Genomic DNA, 19,815 nt, shown 5'->3' with positions numbered 1-19,815 from the left:
GAGGGCCCAACTAGACTCCTCACATTTTCCTCTGACTGGAGGTCTACTCCGCTCTCAGGTAGGAATTTTGTTCCATCCTCGTACCTGACTGGTTCCGTGGAGTCTGACAGCTCACACTGGAGAGCGATTGGAGAGCCTGCTATGACCGTCTTTTTCTGGTCAGGCTCAGATACAGCTGAAAATGTCAGAGTTGGAGATAAAAGTACGAGTGTCAAACTGGTCAGTAACACAGGTGCTGAAATCAATAAAATGAAGCAAAGCACAAAGCTAAATCTTTCAAGTTCAGTCATTAAAAGGATAGCAGTTTAGCATTTGAAGCAGTATTTGGTGTTGAATGACTGCAGCATAATATAAACATTAAATGAACATAAAGTTCATGAAGTTCCATGTGTATGCTTGCCCAAATTATTTTAATAATATTCTTTTTTTAATTATTTGAAAATAAATATCTATTAAACATAATCCTTAATTAAAAAAATGTGGGTTTGAATCTTTCAAGCATTTTAAATCGGAATCCAGCAGTGGACTAAGGTCGCGTTGTCATTTACATGACATTTTCAAGTATAAAATCAAAGACTTTTTTTGCATTTTGGGTGTTTGTTTATCAGACAATGAGGCTTGGAGCAGCTGAGAAGAAAGCAATTTGAAAAGATGAAAATTAATGAGAACGCTCTAACTCCATCTCCATGGAAATGGGTGAAAACGCAACTCTTTGAAAATGCTTGGGCTACATATCTATGGATATGGGGTAAAGCATAATTTTTTGAAAAAACTGCCAAACAGTTAATCTGCACATGCGTAAGTATGTGGACATTAGCAACAATGGCAGCCTCAAGAGTGTCGTGCCTCCCAGTCCATATTGTTCTGGGATTTGGTATTTTTATTGCTGACAGTCACTTTGAATGTTCATATACTGTATTGACCATTGTTAGTGTTTAGTACGTGCTCTTCCCTGCACACATATGATTGCATTATAATTCCAACCAACAGCACTAACTGTTGGCCTAACATGTTAGCTGCAGTGTTTTCAGCATTTCTGCTATTAACATGTAAATGGACATTGTTTTCAAAACATTGTCGTGTAAACATGAAACTTTTCTGAAACAAAAATGGAAAAACTTGAAATGTTGCATAAGTTCTGACATTATCTTTTGTTTCAATATATTGGAGTGTGTGCCAGTAAATTTGGAGGCTTCTCAGAAAATGTATTTCGTTTGTAAGACAGTGTGAGGAAACAGCATTTCTTTTTAATGTAGTGTAAACAATTCGAGCCATATTTCCTGTAATAATGTTTTGTTTTGCTTGTTAAATTTTGATTGTATTAACAATGGTAATAAGCACGATAGGCTTGCTTTGAGGTGTTTGTTGATATTGTTTGGTATTTTAAGCCTTAATGAGCAATTTTATCCAATTGTAACATTTAACTCAGGGCTCTGATTTAGTGACAGATTGATCCGATTTTGCACCACTGCAAGTTACTGTTTAAACAGTTCCAAAAAAAGATATATATAATTTTTTCTTTATATTGTGTTTTGTTTCTTGCAAAGAATGTACATTCACAAGCAGAGCAAACACACCTTGATGCATCAAGCAATGGCTAAGATTTTTTTCTCTGAAGGAATGAAATAATTTTTCACCTTTAACGTCCACATGAAACTGCACTGCATCATCTGTTGTCCTGCAGCAGTAAGTCCCTGCATGAGAGAGCGTCACAGACTGGAAAGTCAGTGCTCTTACGGAACCTTCTGCCAGGATGTCTTGCCCATCTGCTTCATGTAGCTTTATGCCATCCTTGTACCAAGTAACGTCAGCTTTTGGATCTGATATCTCACACTGCAGCGCTATGGGTTCCCCAACTTCGACAGACTTGTTCCTCTCTGCCTCACAAAGTGTTGTGATTGTCACAGGTGGAGCTGGGGAGGTTTGAGGTAACATTGGGAGAAAATTGCATCACTATGACTGACTGCAACACAAATGATGCTTTTAAAAATAACAAATAAAGAGCAAAATTCTCAATTCAAGATTAGTCATGCTGGTATAGTGTAGGAGTTAAAATAGGTCACTGTAACAATATTTCTTCAGTTATTAGTAATCTACTGAGATATATATGTTAGACCAGAGAAAACTATGCATTCAAGTTAGGTTTCAAAGCTATTGGATTTACTTTTTCTCTATTTGTAATATTCCTCCCAGACCACCCACACTTAAGTTTCACATCAGTTTTTAGTATGTACAAAATCAAGTAAGTAAATGTAGAAATTGTCAAAATATCAAGGATTGCAAAATGCAATCTCTTCATTTTACACAATGTTAACATTGTGCCCGTCCATTTCTTTTGATTGATAATGCTAACCATTTAAATCACCTTCAACAGCCACCTTATTTGCAGTGACACTGTCTCTCCAGTGACTGTCACATATCCGTGATAGATAGATTTCTTCTGATTGGACAGTAGGCGCTTTCTCCATATAGAAAGGATCTGCAAAACAGGTAGAAGATCCTTGCCCAGGGATAAATGTGCTGTCTACTTGGTCCTCTGTGGTCTCCATGGTGCGATGAAAGTCTGCTGTAACTGCTGCTTCCTGACTGGAACGATGCAACATCTCTGAATGGCTCAATATTTTTTGTCCTGTTTGACAGGAGTCATCCAGTCTAGCAGATGCAGACTGCTGCAAGTTGTAATGCTCTGTCTGGGAAGTTTCAAGCTCTTTGGTGTTCAACCAGTTCATTGGTTCAAAAGATTCTGCTTCTGGGAAGACAGTGAGCTTCTCTGAGAGGACAGTTTTCTTTGGGAGTGTTTTTAAGTCCTCTGATTGGTCAGTTGTAGTCCTCAAAGAGGTAAGGGACCCCGTGGAGTACAAACCTTCAGTTTGTAAACATTCTTGGATCTTCTCTGGAGGGTCAGCTGGCATCTGCATGGAAAAACTTGACCCTGTAGATTGGACAGTAGCAGTCTGTAGGGTTTTAATAGACTCCTTCGATGGGCAACAGTCCATGGCAGCAGTTTGCAAAGCCTTAAAATGTTCTTCTGATTGTACAACATCAGTTTCTGAGGCTGTAAAAGGCTCCTCTGATTGGATAGTAGTAGATTGCAAGGACTTACAAATTTCCTCTGTATCAACAGTAGCAGCTTGCAATGATTCAAAGGACTCCTCTGATTGGACAGTCTGTGAGGATATTAAAGACCCATCTGACTGGACAGCAGAAGACTGTAACGCTTTGAAAGGTTCATCCAGCTTTACAGTAGGTGTTTGAAGTGACTTAAAATGTTCCTCTGCTTTCGGAATTGCAGACTCTAAGTTATTACAAGTTTGCCTTGACTGTACAGTAGCCATTTGTGAGTATTTCAAATACGCTCCGGTTTGCATGGTAGAACTTTCTAAGCCTTTGAAAGGCTCCTCTGATTGGAAAACAGAAGTAAGTGAAGTTTTGAAATGTTCCTCTAATGGAATGGTAGTAGTCTGGAAGGTCTTAGTAGGTTCTTCTAATTGGACAGGACCTGTTTGAAGGAATCTGAAGGGTTCTTCTGACTGGACAGGACCTGTTTGAAGGGATTTAAAGGATTCTTCTGATTGGACAAGAGCTGTTTGGGGCAACATCGAAAGCTCCTCTGATTGGACAAGAGCTGTTTGGGGCAACATCGAAAGCTCCTCTGTTTGGGCAATAGCAGTTTGGAGGGATTTAAAGAGATCTTCTGATTGGAAAATATCAGTTCGGACAGATTCAAAAGACTCCTCTGACTGGGCTGTAGCAGTATAGAGGGACTTAAAGAGATCTTCTGATTGAATAACAGCAGTTTGGAGGGATTTGAAAGGTTCATTTGACTCTACACTATCAATTTGGGAGGATTTAGATTGTTCATCTGATTGGTGAATAGTAGTACCAGATGGTTCAAAAGATTGTTCTGACTGGACAGTAGTAGTTTGGCAGGATTCAAAGGGTTCCTTTGAGTGAACATTGGTCTCCTCAGATTCCACATTTGCAGCATTTAAGGAATCAAAGGCGTTTTCTAACTGAGGAGCTGCAATTTTTAAGGGGTTAGTCAAGATATCTGATTTGGCTGTAGAAATCCGTAAAGTGTTAGTATCGTGCTCTGACATAGTAGCTAAAGCTCGCAGGGAGTTAGCTAGCTGTGACTCGACAACCGGCATCTTCAGTGCACTACATCGTTCCTCTGACTCAACAATTATTGGCTTGTGTGTCGGATCTCCTGATACAACATTTGCAGTTTGCATGAAGTGACATGACTCATCTGCCTGGACAGCTGTTTGCAGAGAATTTCGAAGTTCTTCAGTTGGAGCTTCTGCATGCTGGACATAATGAATGATTTCCTCACCTTGCAGTTCTGTGGGCTTAGTGTGATGGTGTGTGTCAGATTGTGTAGTCGTAGACTTTACAGAGTTACAGTACATTGGTGATTGGGCGCTTATGATTTGTTGATGGTCCAGAAAATCCTGTGTCCGTTTAGTTGCGGTACAATCAGTCACACATTCATATGTTGACTGAAAGCTTGGCATAGGCCTGGAATGGTCTTCAAATGTCTGATTATCTCCTCCTTTGCCACTGAAGAGACCAGAATTGACTTCTGTGGGCGTCTGGACAACTTCAATGGCATAAGCCTCTTCAGTGGACTTGTTCTTCTCTTGGTCAGAAGAGAGCCTTGGCGATGCAGCTATAAGCATTATGATGTACACAGAGAAAGGTTTTCAGTGGTTGATGGTCTCAATACTTCTTCTCATAACAGAATGTCACATCATTGTGGGTTAGCATGGAGTTATGGGAAAATCCATTGCAAAGACAAAGAAGAAGGTCGACCAGGTTTGGTCTGAAAGTCAGCTCCAAAGTATCTCCCTTCAGCTGACTCCTAATGTTGTCATACCATAAATTGTTACTCTAGCTCCTCAATCACCTAAACGTGCCTTAATTTTCTCTTCTTTGGTAAGAGGTCGTTGTCATTGCAACGGGGAGAGGTTCGGGGCAGCAATGTAAATGAGAGGATCTGGTGACGAATAAGATATAAGATGGACTTAAAGAGTTATAAGTTGCTTGTTACCAGCAAAGATGGCTGTTAAATGAAGAATGGATGGACAAACAAAACATGTATGTTAGTATTAGAAGCAGCTACACAGCTACTAACAACCACATGTTTGATTAAGAGCCAAAACCAGCAGGAAATGACCTGAGACCAGGGATGACAATGTGACACAAAGCAATTTTCTAAAGGAAAAAAAAGATTTGCCGATGCCTCAGATGATTGAGCTGTCAATAAAATATACCACTATTGTTAGTGGCATTTATGTGCTGGGTTAACATGGATGACTGATGTTGAAGTTTCAAATCACCTTTGACATCCACAGTGTATTGGGTAGATGCATCTGCTATCTCACCAATCTCATCACCATAGTGACACTGCTCTGCTGTTTGGACAAAGCCAAAGAGAAAACAATGAGCCGGGTGATAGCTTCATGTATGCGGCTGAATTCTGAATTCATCAATATGCAGGTACAGTGAGGGACGCCACCTTTCATGTCCTCATTTAACTGTGCACCGCCAGGTGTTTCCCAGTCAATCCTCCCATCACCAGACAAGCACTGGGATTGGAGGGGCAAGATTTGACTGCTGCTCTCTGATTTGCAGTCAGCTTCCATCTTGGGGTAGATCTGGGTTCCATCTTTGTACCAACAGGCTTTCGCAACGGGATCTGAAATCTCAAACTGCTGAACAATTTGGCAGTGTGCTTCTGTAGACTCGCCCTTCTCAACATCATGGTCGAGCAGACACGTTGGAGATGGCACTACAGACAATCATTGGGGGGATAATTTCAGTACACAAAATACCCTAGAGTCTAGAGAAAATGACTGTGAAGAGAAACCGTTACTTATATTTATAGAGACCTGCAACTAAAAGCTACATCAAGAGTTAGTCAAAGCTGAGGGTAAAAACACAGATGTCCAAAAAAAAAAAAGTCACCTTGATTTTTTACTATTAATTGGGCAACATCATCCGCGGTTGCACAATAGTATGCTCCAGAGTTTGAAGGATGAGTTGGTTCAATAACAAGGGTCTTCTTGATGCCTCCCGCCTCAAAGTCAGGCTCGCTAACAGAAATGGGACCAGGTTCCTCCTGCCGTAACACCTGGAAACCAGGGTCTGAGGTTTCACGGGCAGGTTCAGTAGGGCAACGTGCTTCGAGAGTGTGCTTCTCCACAACCTCCGGTGAGGGTGACAACGGCAATGTTGGCGCTAAGGACGATGATTCGTGTTATAACCGTGGAGTCAACAAAGCATGTTTACAGAATCAAGAAAAGAGTTACACGTTCAGCTTCCCCACAAATCATAACTCACATTTAAAGACAAAATACATATAACATACATTTGTGTTTTGTCAGTATTGATTAATACTGCCTCAGTTGAAGACGCAGTTGCAATTTCATACAAAGCACCACTTAAACAAAGACAGAGACATATGCATAGTGTAGATGTTAGTTGCATCTAGTCTCCAGAAAGCTCTAGTGTTTGCTCTAAAAACAATTAAAATAAAAGTATCACCTTTGATATCCACAGTGAAGTGGACAGTGTCATCAGAGGTTTCACAGCTGTATAGCCCTGAGTGCAAGAGCTCAGCGGCTGGGATAATGAGTTTCCTCGACGTGGCATTACTCTGTGTATCCCAACCACTCTGCAGGAGGAGTTTTTTACCGTCTTTATACCAGCAGACGGGCACACTGGAGTCTGCGACTTTGCATTCCAGTTCCAAAGGTTTGCCCACTTCAAGCGACTTGGTTCTCTCAACGTCAAAGATTGTTGAGTGCGTCACTGGTATCGCTAGCATTGGGAATTCAGGACAGCTATATAAAATCAAGGCTTTGGAAATAGATACCTTACAAAAAAATGCAACTACTGAACAGAAGATTGAAAAGGCTTTGGAGACTTTCAATTGATAAACAACCACAGCAGTCACAAAACCAATGACTAGCAACAGTAATTATCTAATTGGTTAACTGTTTCTTGTAGTTATGTGCATAAAACAATCCTTCAAACCACATAGTAGAAGCAGGGATTATTAGTGGCTTCTAGAAAGAGGAGATGGGGTTACAATATGAACGCACAAGATAAGAAGTGTAAAGTCACCTTTGATCTCCACTTGAAACTCCATGGTATCATCTTGCGTGGTGCATCTGTATACACCCGAGTGGCACAGCTCTGCAGACTGAATAACTAAAGTCCTTGTGTCGTCAACTGAGCGGATTTGTAATCCAGAGTTTGAACTGAGTTGAATTTCATCCTTGTACCAGCAAACAGGGGCCTCGGGGTCTGACACCACACACTGAAGTTCAACTGGGCAGCCTGCTTCGATTGACTTGGTCCTCATATCTTCTGGCATAGGTGAGAACTTCACAGGTGGAGCTATAGATATGTTTAGATTTGATGTCAACCATCAGTGAAAGTCAAGCCAGCCATTCAGATTACTTCTCATAATCTTTTAACTGACAGCTACGTTGCTAACATGCTGCATTACAGTGAAAGGACTTTGGGCAACTTAGCTGCACATTTAATGAGTGCTAAGAAGAGAAGCAGCAGACAACATTCAAGAGTGTCATCAGCGTTAGTTGTTTGCTGAGAAGGTGCCTAATGTTAATGTTTCACACCACCAAAACAAATCACCTTTGACGTCCACATTGAAGGTGATGGTGTCACCCTTTGTCTTGCAGCAGTACAAGCCGGAGTGGAAAACTTCTGCCGAGTGGACAATCAGTTTCCTCTCCAAGCCATCGCTTATAATATCTACTTCGTTTTGAGGATGGAGCTTTGACCCATCTTTGTACCAGTGCACCTGGGCGGTAGGATCTGAGAGCTCACATTGTAAAACAATGGGAGAGCCTGTTTGGATGGTTTTGTTCCTCTCAGCATCTGGAATAGCTGAAAACCTCACAGGTGGGGCTACGGACATTTAGATATTTCAGTGGGTTGTTAGGTTATACAAACTGTGCTTGGATAAGTCAGATGAAGAGGAGAAAACATGCATACTTTTGAAGACATGAACAAAGAAAAGAGTACAAGTGACAGTGAAGATAGTCTCTTTGAAAGACAGCATGTATTGTAAGAAACTCAATCCACTCACCCTCCACTTCCACATTAAACCTGATTACGTCATCGATGGCATCACAGCAATAGACTCCTGAATGGGCGTACTCTGCTGACTGGATGACAATTCGTCTCATGGTGCCCTCAGACTGGATATGAAGGCCCTCCACTGTTTGCAATTCCACCCCATTTTTGTACCAGTGCACCGGAGCGGCAGGGTCTGACAGCTCACAGTAGAGCACTATGGGGTTTCCCATTTCTACGAATTTGTTTCGATCCATTTCTGACAGTGGGGAAAACTTGACAAGAGGAGCTGCAAATTTCACAGAAACAATGGAAAGTTTTTCATATTGTGGAGTCTTGATAAACTGTGTGGCATGTTAGCGTGATAATGCATTGTTGTGATAAAATAACATTGTCAAATTTGTCCTTTTAACAAGAAATTGATAAATATCAATCACTATAGTCAACTCATACATACCTTGAATGTACAGTGCTGCAGAATCCCGGATGCCGTAGGCAATAAATGTGATCTCAGCTCCATTGTCTGTGTCTCGTACTCCACGAATGCGAAGAGACTGGTGTGTTCTCGACCGACGCATGGAAAAACGCTCATCCTCCTGAAGCTGAATTCCATTTAAAAACCACGTACCAATAACAGAAGCTGAGAGTTCAATAGAAAAGATGCCATCTTGGCCTTCTGGCACCAATGCATCCTGTAGGGGAGCCTGTATTCGTGCTACAGGAACTGGAAAAGAAAATTGAACAATTAATCCTTCACAACCTTAACACAACCTCGCTGATTTACGTCCAATTAGACTTACCCAAGTGAACAGTTCTGGGGAACTCAACATTGTTGCTCTTTCCGTATTTGTTCACGCTGCAAATGCGGAAGCGATAGTCAGCCTCACATGGGACGCTGTCCCCGAGGATCTCCACAGAAGTCGCCGAGTCCGTGGTGAGACACTGCAGCCACTCTTGCGATCCGGTGCCCACTTCTTGTCGCTCGAGCACGTATCCAGACGGTGGGTTCTTCCGTGTGTCCTGAGCCGGAACCCATGAGAGGAGCGCTGCATTTGCACGCTCTGTGTTGATCTGCACTCCCACCGGACAGCTGGGAGGACAATGTCTTGCCGCTGAAATGAGAAAAAGCTTCATTAACTTGGATTTTACAAGTTTACGAACGTTGTTTCCGAGTGAACATGGCTTTGTGTAAAACTCTATTTGCATTAGACTTCTGATGAGAGACTTCACCTTTCACTCTCAGCTGGGAGGAAGTTTTTGATCTTCCAACAAGGAAAGTGACAAGGCCGGAGTCTTGGGGCATTGTATTGACAAAAACCAGGATGTGAGTTCGACCGAATGACTTGAGGATGGTCTGATGGGTCTCACGCAGCTCCATGCCGTCTTTGTACCAGTGGATGTCCATCTCTTCTTTTTCCACCTCCACACAAAAAGCTGCGTTCTCCCCCTCCAAGACATCTACTTTCCTTGGAAGCTTCCGCAAGATTGTACCTGTGAGAAACACAAGCGATTTAGTTGCGTTTACATATGGATCTGCAGGTTTTCCACTAACAGGATATTATTATTTGTCAGATCAGAAACAGTGACTGGGATGATTTTGGCACTAAGAATGCTATTTTTAGCATTGGTAATAATTCTTTGCAAATACATTAAATTACTTCATTGATTTAGGCTGTCAAAAGACATGATTTTTGCATTTTCAAATCAGTCAAGTTTCACATTTCTGCAGCAATGTTTTGAAAACGATGTACTTTTACAGCAGAAACCCTGAAAACGATGTAGTTTTCATATTTGGCCACTGATGCATGCTGTTGATTGTTTTTGTAATAAAACGAAACACATGCAAGCAGAGAACAATATGATATCTACATAGTGAGTACACAGACATTTGTATAGGTATTTTGCAAAGTTGGATTGCGATTCCAACTGACTATCAGCTATAAAACTGCACGATGCAGTATGCACATATTGACAAATATCACAGTAGAAAACAAACAAGAGGTCACTTAATTCCCCAGCACTGGCACTGGCCACTGACTGGGAGTCATACCACTGCTATTGTTCATCTATTTGCGCATGTGCAGAAGAAATATTTACTGCAACTGAAGTGTTTTGGAAAAGTTGTGTTCTCAGTGGCTCTGAGCACTGTTGTCATATAAAAGAGTCTCCAAAACACAACTGAAAGTTTTACCTTTTCATTTGAAAATGTTGTCAAAGAGTAGTAATTTTAATAGTTTTTTTTTTCAATCAAATATTGATCCTTTTAAGATCAGAATGTTTGAATAAGAACCACATAATAATCTGTCCCTGACATGCAGAAATCCTTGTGTAAAAAGACATTGTCACGTAACTGTTCACGTCTGGAATGGCAAACAGTTCAAACAAATGACAGATGTGCTCTTAATAGACAGAGGCCAAATGAAAAATAACGACAGTAACACTGACCACAGAGCATTTTCCAAAGGATCAGTGGCTTCAAATCATATAGATAGGATGATGGTACATGAAATTAATAAAGTATTAACAGTATAACAAAGAAGCCACTTTCATAAGCAGCAAAAGTATGACTGTCGGTGTCAGTGTCTATGATAATATTCTTTTTTATACATGTTTGAAATAAAGATCAATCAATCAATTAGACAAACGTGTTTTATTACTGTCCAAATTCTTTTTTTTTTTTTTACATTTGAATCCTGTAATCGTCTAAGCATAATTCAAGTCATGTTTTTGTATATTTAGAATTACCCCTTGACAGATTTCTAACTTGATTTTCTCCTCTGAGATGGCATGCACTGAAGGCCTTCAAGCAAAACAAGCAGCCTCAAATCATGATGCTTCTTCCACCATGCTTGTTTGTGTTGAAGCTGTTCTGATGAATCCACAAACTGTTTGCCTGAAAAGTTTGAAAATATCAAGGTGATCTTGGCCAAATATCAGGATTGCAGTGTTTATTTTATATTTTATGTCTATGATTAACCTAAAGAATTTATTTATTTTTTCTCAAATTAGCTGTACAGCTAACTCGAATCCAGTTTTATTGGAGAGCTACCAACTTTTTTCTTAATTTTTTAATTTGTTTTGTTCTTGTAACTTAGGGGTTAAATGAAGATGAAGGTACATCTGATGATGTTATGACCAATTCATGCAGAAAACAAGGGCAGATAGTTTTTTTTATGTGAGCAACAGTTTTTTTTTTTTTTTATAACATTTTTCACAGGTACAAATCTGGTGCAAATTTACCTTTTACAGCTACCTCTGCAATACTTCGACCCCCATCAGGCATCTCACAGAGGTAAATCCCATCATCGTCCACTCCGATGTCCCGGATTGTTAATCGGCGTTTTGTTCCCCACTCCTCCATTCCATATTTGGCCCCTGGCTGTAGCCGTCGATCCTCCAGATACCACGTGATGGGAACAGAGTCCTCTGGAACTTCACACTCGAGGACAGCTAAATCGCGTTCCCATACTTCGAGATCAATCAGCGGCTGCTTGAACCGCACAGGCGGCTCTGGAACGGACAAAAAGGAAGCGGGCCAGTTTGATTAAGATAATGTGACATATATACTTACACATTTTCTCAATATAAATTCTTCAAGGGTGATTAGTCCACACACGACACACACAGGCAAGTCCGTGTGCAAACTAATTGGAAATGTATTTGATGGTAAATTCCAGCTGACGAAACAAGATGAATAAAATCACGAGACAAGTGACTTAGTTAGTGGAGGAATGGGAGAGTCATTAACACATCGGGGCGCTAGATGGGGAATAAACTGTTTGTAACTGATACCATCAGACAGGACCAGACAGTTGCACACAAAAGAATGTGGACTGTGTTTCGGAGCCTGTGTGCAAAGCTCTTCATTTCCTGATCTTGCTAATGTTTTAACAAGGCTAATTACACACGCACACAAGCATCCACTCTCACACACACACACGCGCACACACGCGCCATCCAACCTCTAGCCGCCCCTGATTGCTAATCCTGCCTTATCGCTGTTTCCACTGGCTCTAAGTGATGCGGTACAATACTTTCTGATGGTGCCATGAGTTTGGACTTCCCTGGGCCATGTGAGGAACTCGATCCCCCTTCCCAAAGACTTCCATCACATGAACGCCCACCCCTGGACCTTTCACGAGCTAAGTGACTTTGCAGACATCATGCTGCTGTGGATATCCACCTCCAGCTGACGAACTTTGTCCGTCTATGCATCTCTTGGGTAGAATTTCAGATCATTAATACATTTTATTGACTGTCCACTGAAGCTTTGTTTAACTCAATGATTCCTGATTTAGGCATTTGTGAAAATCAGTTTGTTGCAAATTTGTTTGTTATTATTATCTGTTTTCAGAAGCTGTTCTTGCATTGCAAGTTTTCACATAATTAAGCGTAATAAGGCACTTTACATGTAGCTGAAAGTCCTCTTAGACTGTTTTGGCAACATCAGCTCAGACTGATAAGCTTGTTTTTTTTGTTTCGTCATATTTTTTTCTTTTCTTTTGAGGTATAGTTTCTAAAGTGTCTATTTTATCCTTTGGCACTACCCCAAAAAATGATCTCAGAGTACTTCTTTATCCTACTGACATCATTGTAGCATCAAATAGATAGAAACTCGATCCAAGAACACACCACTCCCTACTCACTCCTTTACTCACTGAATAAGGCTTTGCAGGCTCAGACAGTGTCTAAATCCACTGTTTGAAATGGATGCTTATTGTTTTTCTCACATTTTTTGAAGCCTTCTAAAAACAGTTTGGACTCACCTTTGACAGAGAGGTGAACCGCGCTGAGGGTTTGGCCTGCTGTGTTTGACGCTGCACACACATAAACTCCATTATCCTTTTGTTTACAGTACAGAACTTTGAGTGTGAAGTATCCTTCTCTGTCCTCGTATAACAAGTAACGCCTTCCCGACAGTATCAGCCTGCCGTCCTTCCTCCAGAGGATTTCTGGTTTGGGTTTACCAGTCACAAAGCAGCGGAATTTGGCGTGTTTGCCCTCCGTCACGGCGAACATTTTCACTTTAGTGGACTTAGTTGTCGAGTCGTCTCTGAGGCGGTTCGGCACTTGCCTTCCACACCTCTGTTTGCCCTGGTGGGCTTTCCAGTGGCCGTTTGTGTAGCCGTTCCGATTTCCCTCTTCCTCGTGTCCCGGGCCGGCGTCGACGAGCAGCACGGCTCCCGCCAGCGCTTCCCCGAACTCGTTCCTGGCTTTGCACGTGTAAACGCCGCCGTCTGGAGCGCGAGTCTTAAAGATCTTGAGCTGGAACCAGCCTCCGTCCTGGTAGCCCACGCTGAAGTGTGTGCTCTCAAAGATCTCGTTGAGTTTTCTACCGTCCTTCTCCCAGGCGACCTCCGGCCGTGGGTTTCCCCAGAGCTTACAGGAGAAGACGGCGTCTTCACCACGGCCGACGCGGGTGGAGAGCGGCTTGATGAGGAACAGCGGCTTGTTTTCCTCCCGGAGCTCCATCTCCTGCGCCTCGCCCTCCACCTTCAGCGTGGCGGCGGCGTACGTCTCCCCAATGCTGTTCTTGGCTTTGCATATGTACTGTCCACTGTCCTCACTCACAACCGCCGAAATGATGAGATTGTAAACATTTCCGTCCTCGAAGACCCTGTATCGTCCCTGCGGGTCGATTTTCTCGTTGTTTCGCTCCCAGATGACGGCGGGCCTCGGGTCGCCGCCGATCTGACACTTCAGGACGGCGTCCGTCCCGCTCTGTACAACCACGGGCCTCGGGTAGGCGAAGAACCGCGGCGCTCCTCCAAACACGTCCATGTCTGCGTCTTCGGCAGCCTCGAGAAGTCCGTTAGAGCGAAATGGAGCTATTCACTGAGGCAAGACCATCCAACTTCTGCACAGCAAGTTTCTAAAAAGGAACACAAAGAAAGGGAAAACAGTTTGCTTTGATCATTTTGTGTATTCAGTTAAAATTGCAGAAATAGAACATGTTATGCATCGCATGTTGTGAGATCATACAAATCCATGTGGCTTGAAAAGGAAAACACAGCTTCTAGTACAGGAGAAGTCGGCCTCCGCCCCCTTTAAGTGCCGCGTTTCAGCACAAACAGTTGGTATGATTATTAGGGCTAATTGAATTAGATCTGTCTGCGTGAGAGAAAAACTCAGCCTTGCAGTGAGAGGGGGACCGGCCTAGTCCTGTTGCGACAGCCACAACACATAGCCGGTACAGCTGGTGCTGTATTTCAATGGGAAAGTGCTTAATATAGTGCGCCCTAAATAAAGACCTGTGAGAGGAGTGTGTGTCAGGTATCACAAAGACAGCTCAGAAACCCGCGTGTTCACACAAACACCAGTCCAAATCATAGTGTGCCCACCCAAGAGAGCCTGCCTTCAAAATATGCAGAGCCTCCCTCACACACACACGCACGCACCCACACACACACACACACCCTGCGCTGGCAGCTCTGTCCGGGAATTCTTCCTCCAAATGCCAATAGTAGTTTTCTGCCACATTTCCAAACGTATATCAGCTGAGCAAATCTAGATCTGACAAGGGTAGCAAACATGTTCTCGCTCTTACTTATTTCAAGTTGTGCACATTGTATCCTACTTCCAAGCAAGCTGGGTGTACGTGTTTTTGAACACGAATTGGACTGCTTCTGCTCGTGGATTCATGACACAGAGTTTTGGAGTTTCAAAGCTCTTTGATTACAATTTGTGAAGTCACTTCTTGGTATTAGGCAGGGTTTATTTTCAACGGTAGCTTCAGAAGCGGTATTGCCGTCACTATGTTACTCATCAGTAGTATAAAAAAAGCATTTAATATATAATGTAACTGTGTGACGATGATTTTATTTTTTAAATCACACCATTTACTCAGTAATTTAGGCTTGATCTGTTTTTATAAATTGAAGCAGCAGCTTGAAACAGATTTGCATAAAAGCAAACGCCGCGCGCTGTTTTATTAACACGGTGGGGACATTGTGTTAAAAGCTTCTTCAATATTCCCTGAGGAGGTTTAAAGAGAGGAGATTAACCCCAGTGTTTACTCGCCTGATTTAATTGGAATGACCTGTGCCCCTTGTGAAGCTGTGCCGTGTACCCCTCACATGACCTACCTCGCTTCAGTCGCCAGGAACGACCGTCAACACGCATTCCGTCCCGGCGGTCTTCCTCCGAGCCGAGAAGCAGCGCCGCCCGTCTCCCGAAGGCTCACCAATGTCCCAAGTTGACTTCAGGCGCATGCTACCTCCCCGAGGCCCCGGCTTCTCCTCCCGCTCATCGCTCCGCCGCAGCCCTGTCGGAGGGACAGAAAGCAGACCTTCAGCGCTCGCCGTCGGCTTCCTGTTTAACAACCCGAGAGCCCTTTCCCCCCCAGAATCTGTGTGCGGTTCAGGCCTCAGACACCCCAAGTGTCATTGTTCATGGAATACCGTTAAATGCTTTTGCAGCTGCTGCCATCCCCTAAAAATACTGGCTGCCTCGATGACAGCAGTGAAGATAAGTCAGGCACTTCCATTCACTTGCCAGCAGGGGCTAAAGATAGTCTGGGTGGACAGTGCAGGGCACACTACTTAGCTTACTGGAGGCTTTGCAATAAAAATCAAAAATAATTGCAGAAACTTTTACGATCTGAATATTTCAAGGCTCGTCTTCAACAATCTTCACATATTTGTGTGATTTATGTCTTTTGCATAAGACTTGTCATGAAGTGGTTGACTACGTCTCAGAGAGTGGCAGCATGTCCCGATAGTCCAAACAGAGCCTCCGAACAAAAACTTCTCACTCCAAATCAAATCAAACGCTGCTGGAATGAACCTCATAGTATTCATACTCTAATATTATTGATAGCAAACTCTCTAATTACTGTTTAGGTTATATTTTGTGCATTTCTTTATTTCTGACAATGTAATATTAACACATTTATAAATATAATTTACTACTGAGTTTTCACACAATTTTAATAAAATGTTTTAATCTACTTGTTGGGAATAAGTTGCAAATTTGCTTTCAGCGGACATACTGCTATACTGTAACTATATTGTACTTTCTCCAAAGAAAATATGCTTTGAATATAGATTAAGAGTCAAAAATATTTTATGTTGGGATGAAAATGTCTGTATATTCACAAAAGCAAACAAATACTCCCAAAAGAACAACAGTCTCAACATGAAGCAAATTTTAATGATACCCTCTTGTGCAAACTACAGTGAAATGTCTAAAAATCTTCTTATAGTTGTTTGCATTTTTGCATGTTTTTACAAACTCACCCTGACAGCAATGCTTTGAGGCTAATGCTACTTTGAAATATTTCATTGCAGTGTGAATTTTTAATTCTAGAAAAAGATTTATTGTGAGTATAAATTTAAAAAAATGAATAGAAAATATTTATTAATTGTAGTTCTTACTTTTAGGTTAATGTTTCTCATCCTCTTTTTTAATGTCTCATCTTTTCTTTAGAGAGAATGAACACAATTATAATTTAGTGGCGTATTATAACTACCTGTTTTGCATGTGACAACAAAACTCTTGAATCTTGACATGTATAGCTTAGATCAGGGTTCTGCAATCTTTAAGACCAAAAGAGCCATCTTTGTGACTTTCAGCCAAGTCTGGAGCCTAAAAGCACATTCAACCTTTAACATGAGGCTAATGCAACTCATATGAAGTTTCATATTGCTTTGATGCACATACAAAAACTATATTTTGTGATGCATTTTTAAGAATAGTGAATCTTACATTTAATCTATTTTTGCACCGGATTTTACCAGTCTTGCTCTTCTTTTCAAGCTTTTCTTTGTTCAGACATGGAAGAGCATCTTTCCATGTGGACATTTTCTGGATTGTGTTTTCAGAGTCCACTGTGACCACCAGTGTTCCTGGGGACTAATTTGCATCCAGTACAATTTCTTTTTAGATTTAAGACAAGTCAATTAATATAAAAACAAAAAAGGACAAATGCTTAAAAATATCCAGAATGTCTCAGTCTTTATTACTAAGTGTTATAAATATTGATGCAGAAATGTTTTGTGTACGCTTTGAACTGTTTGATCGTTTCTTCAGCCACTACATCTGTTTGAAATGCTGCAGGATCACAAAGCATTCTGTGCCATGCAGCAGTCTGGAGGTTTCGTCGGTCTTTGCATCATGCACACTCACCATATCCCGATAACTTCCTGAAGGCTGTAAACCTAAAACGCGGATCAAATACCAGCCAACTGTTACTTCTGGGCCCCACTGTTGGGAGAACTCCAGAACCCTTACTTCTTTGTTTTGTGTCAGCTCATCAAAGGATCAGTCCAAGGTTTACCCAATGACTTGTGGGTTAGTCCTGCTGTCACCTTCAATATTGCTGATAGAGCAGATCGATTGACGAATGGATGATCAGATAGTTTGGATTTGGATGATTAGTATCGACTGATCGTATTTTTCCACCGTCTTGACAGAAAGGCTCAATCTGAATATTTGGATTATTATTTTTTTTTCTTTTTTTTCCAAATGATTTTGGTAATTTGTAATAAAATGAGAAATAACATTTAGGGGAACAATTGCACACGTACAGTAATGTTTATCCATGTCTACTGCCTTCATGAATATACAAAAATAAAACAGGTATGGTTCTTTAGATTAAGTGCAATGAGCAATTATATCTTGGGAGTAATTTGCAAATTACTATTTTTTAAATCATGTGACATTCATGTACCAGGGTTTCAAAGGTGCAAATGTGTGGTTATTACAGTATGAATAAATTACATATCTAGTAAATTTCAGGATGAAAATAAAAAGCAACAAACTGGGCAGAGGAATGAAGAAATATAGTAATGTAAATTTGGACCAAGCAAAAGATCACTGCTTATTTGAGGGACAATTCCCAAAGCAGAAAGAAATTGCCATCTATCTCAAATTGAATGGCATGCGAAGACTCAAAAACATTATTGCATGTCTCAGTCATATCGTGCAGCACCTCTTACGTACGTGGGCAAAATTCAAACCGATGATAAAACAGAGTTGACCTCCAAATGTAACATATCCCCTCCCAGCAAAGAGAGCGTCCCCAGCTCGTGCTGCATATTTAGGAGATCATCTTACAGGTCAATCCCAGTGCCTCATGCACAGATTCATTCAGCATGTGGCACTTTTTGTTATACTGAGGTTTTGGTTGACTCGGGCCGTGAAACCAACCACAAGTCATGTAAACAATCGGTTATATATATAAACATATACCGCTTAATGTGGTTTGGTCTTATCGTCCTTTCGGCAGTGACTTTTGTCGTTTTTCTGCTGTGCTTTATGATGAGAGGCTGTGCAGCACGTGGGCCTGGGTTTTCCAGTGTGTGAGGCTGGAGTGTGAGTGTGAGAAGTGTCCTCAGAGTGGACTGCAGTGTCCCCTCAGCTGTTTAGTAACTCCAGCACACGCTCCCTCCTCCCTGATTTCAGCTGTTGGCGGTAATCTGATATAACCCAGAACCCTGGAGCGGGTTATGAAACGTTTTGTGCCTGAGACTGAGGAACAGCTTAAAGAGATGTCATGTTGTAGAAGGCTTTTCTTCTTCTTCTTCTTCTTCTTCTTTCACATGAGCTACTCTGATCGCTAAAAGGCTGCTGGGGTTTACCTCGTCAAGAATAACTGTCAAGCTGTGTTTCCTCTCTTTCACGATGACATGTTAATTTCTTGCTCTGGCCCCATGGGTAAAGTTTATTTTCTTAACTAAGTACCTTAGAAACTAAACACTTTCAGAATGACCCCACTTAGCATGTTTCACCAACACTTGTTATATCTGAGCTGAGACTGTCGTAGTTAGAAAAGGTTTGATAGTACTTTTAATTTTTAATTCTAAACACATAAATAAAAGAAAAAGTCATTCAACTGATGTTAAAACAAGACCCCATTATATTAAAGAGCCTTATGTTGTTGGGATTAAACAGGTTGTAAAACTGAAGCGATCGATGGATGAATGGATAAATGGACAGAAAACATGAACAGATGGATTGATGGAGGCACAAACAGACAAGTGAACAACTATGAAAGTAGATCAGCAACAAACACGAGCATGAACTGTGGAAATTGCCGCTGTGACTAAGAATCAGTGAAAAGCACAAACGTATCACAAATAGTTTTGTGAATCATCTGATTGATGGGAATCGTACCTGACTCATGTATTTAGTTTGTTTTTGGCTTGATGTTGATGCTCATGCGACGTGTTTACTCTGCAAGTGAGTTTCTTGAATTATTCTTCCCTCCTTTGTTAAATATGTCGTTTTACAACTGGTCATTTCATTCATGCATATGTGTTGTAACTCAACTAATGTAACTCGAAGGACTAAACCAGCTAATGTTGGGCCTGATAAAAGTAAAATTGTACAACATAACTTGTCCAGACCCCTCCGTCTGCGTCTGTATTATTTTAATCCCCTCCGCTCCTGTGCTGACATTAGTTGTGTGACACATTGCCTCAGGGTGATGATATTAAGATAAGTCGTTCTCCTCGTGATGCTGCAGCAGGCACTATTTATTTGTGGAAACAGTCCCCACCCTGCTCTCTGTGAGGTTACACTACAACACACAGCTTTGCCTTTCTTTCCCCCCTGACAGTGGAATGCGAGGCCGGCAGACGTTCGCAGGGCCGTGGACGTGTTCAGACAGTCGCCTGGAAGCCTACAGGTGGAGCGACTGATGCAGCATGGTGTAAAGAGGGCCGGGGGATTGAACCCGCTCACATAGGAAGGCCCTTTAAAGCA

General features: G+C 41.6%; 1 protein-coding gene across 1 annotated transcript in view; it reads right to left on the bottom strand.

Moving 5' to 3' along the window:
• obsl1b (obscurin like cytoskeletal adaptor 1b) overlaps positions 1-13,890 on the bottom strand; it is a 38,104-nt gene extending 24,214 nt beyond the window's left edge. Inside the window, exons 1-6 of the mRNA XM_030112786.1 lie at positions 12,876-13,890; positions 11,350-11,619; positions 9,340-9,600; positions 8,910-9,221; positions 8,567-8,833; positions 8,123-8,398 (exon numbers count right to left, since the gene is read on the bottom strand). Of these exons, the coding sequence (XP_029968646.1) occupies positions 8,123-8,398; positions 8,567-8,833; positions 8,910-9,221; positions 9,340-9,600; positions 11,350-11,619; positions 12,876-13,890 (2,401 nt within the window). The remainder of the gene's footprint in view (positions 1-8,122; positions 8,399-8,566; positions 8,834-8,909; positions 9,222-9,339; positions 9,601-11,349; positions 11,620-12,875) is intronic.
• Between the last annotated feature and the right edge of the window lie 5,925 nt (positions 13,891-19,815).

The sequence above is a fragment of the Salarias fasciatus genome, chromosome 16 (assembly GCF_902148845.1).
Source record: "Salarias fasciatus chromosome 16, fSalaFa1.1, whole genome shotgun sequence".
NCBI lineage: Eukaryota > Metazoa > Chordata > Actinopteri > Blenniiformes > Blenniidae > Salarias > Salarias fasciatus.
The sequence above is the reverse complement of the archived record's forward strand: the minus strand, read 5'-3'. Positions and strand labels throughout refer to the sequence as shown.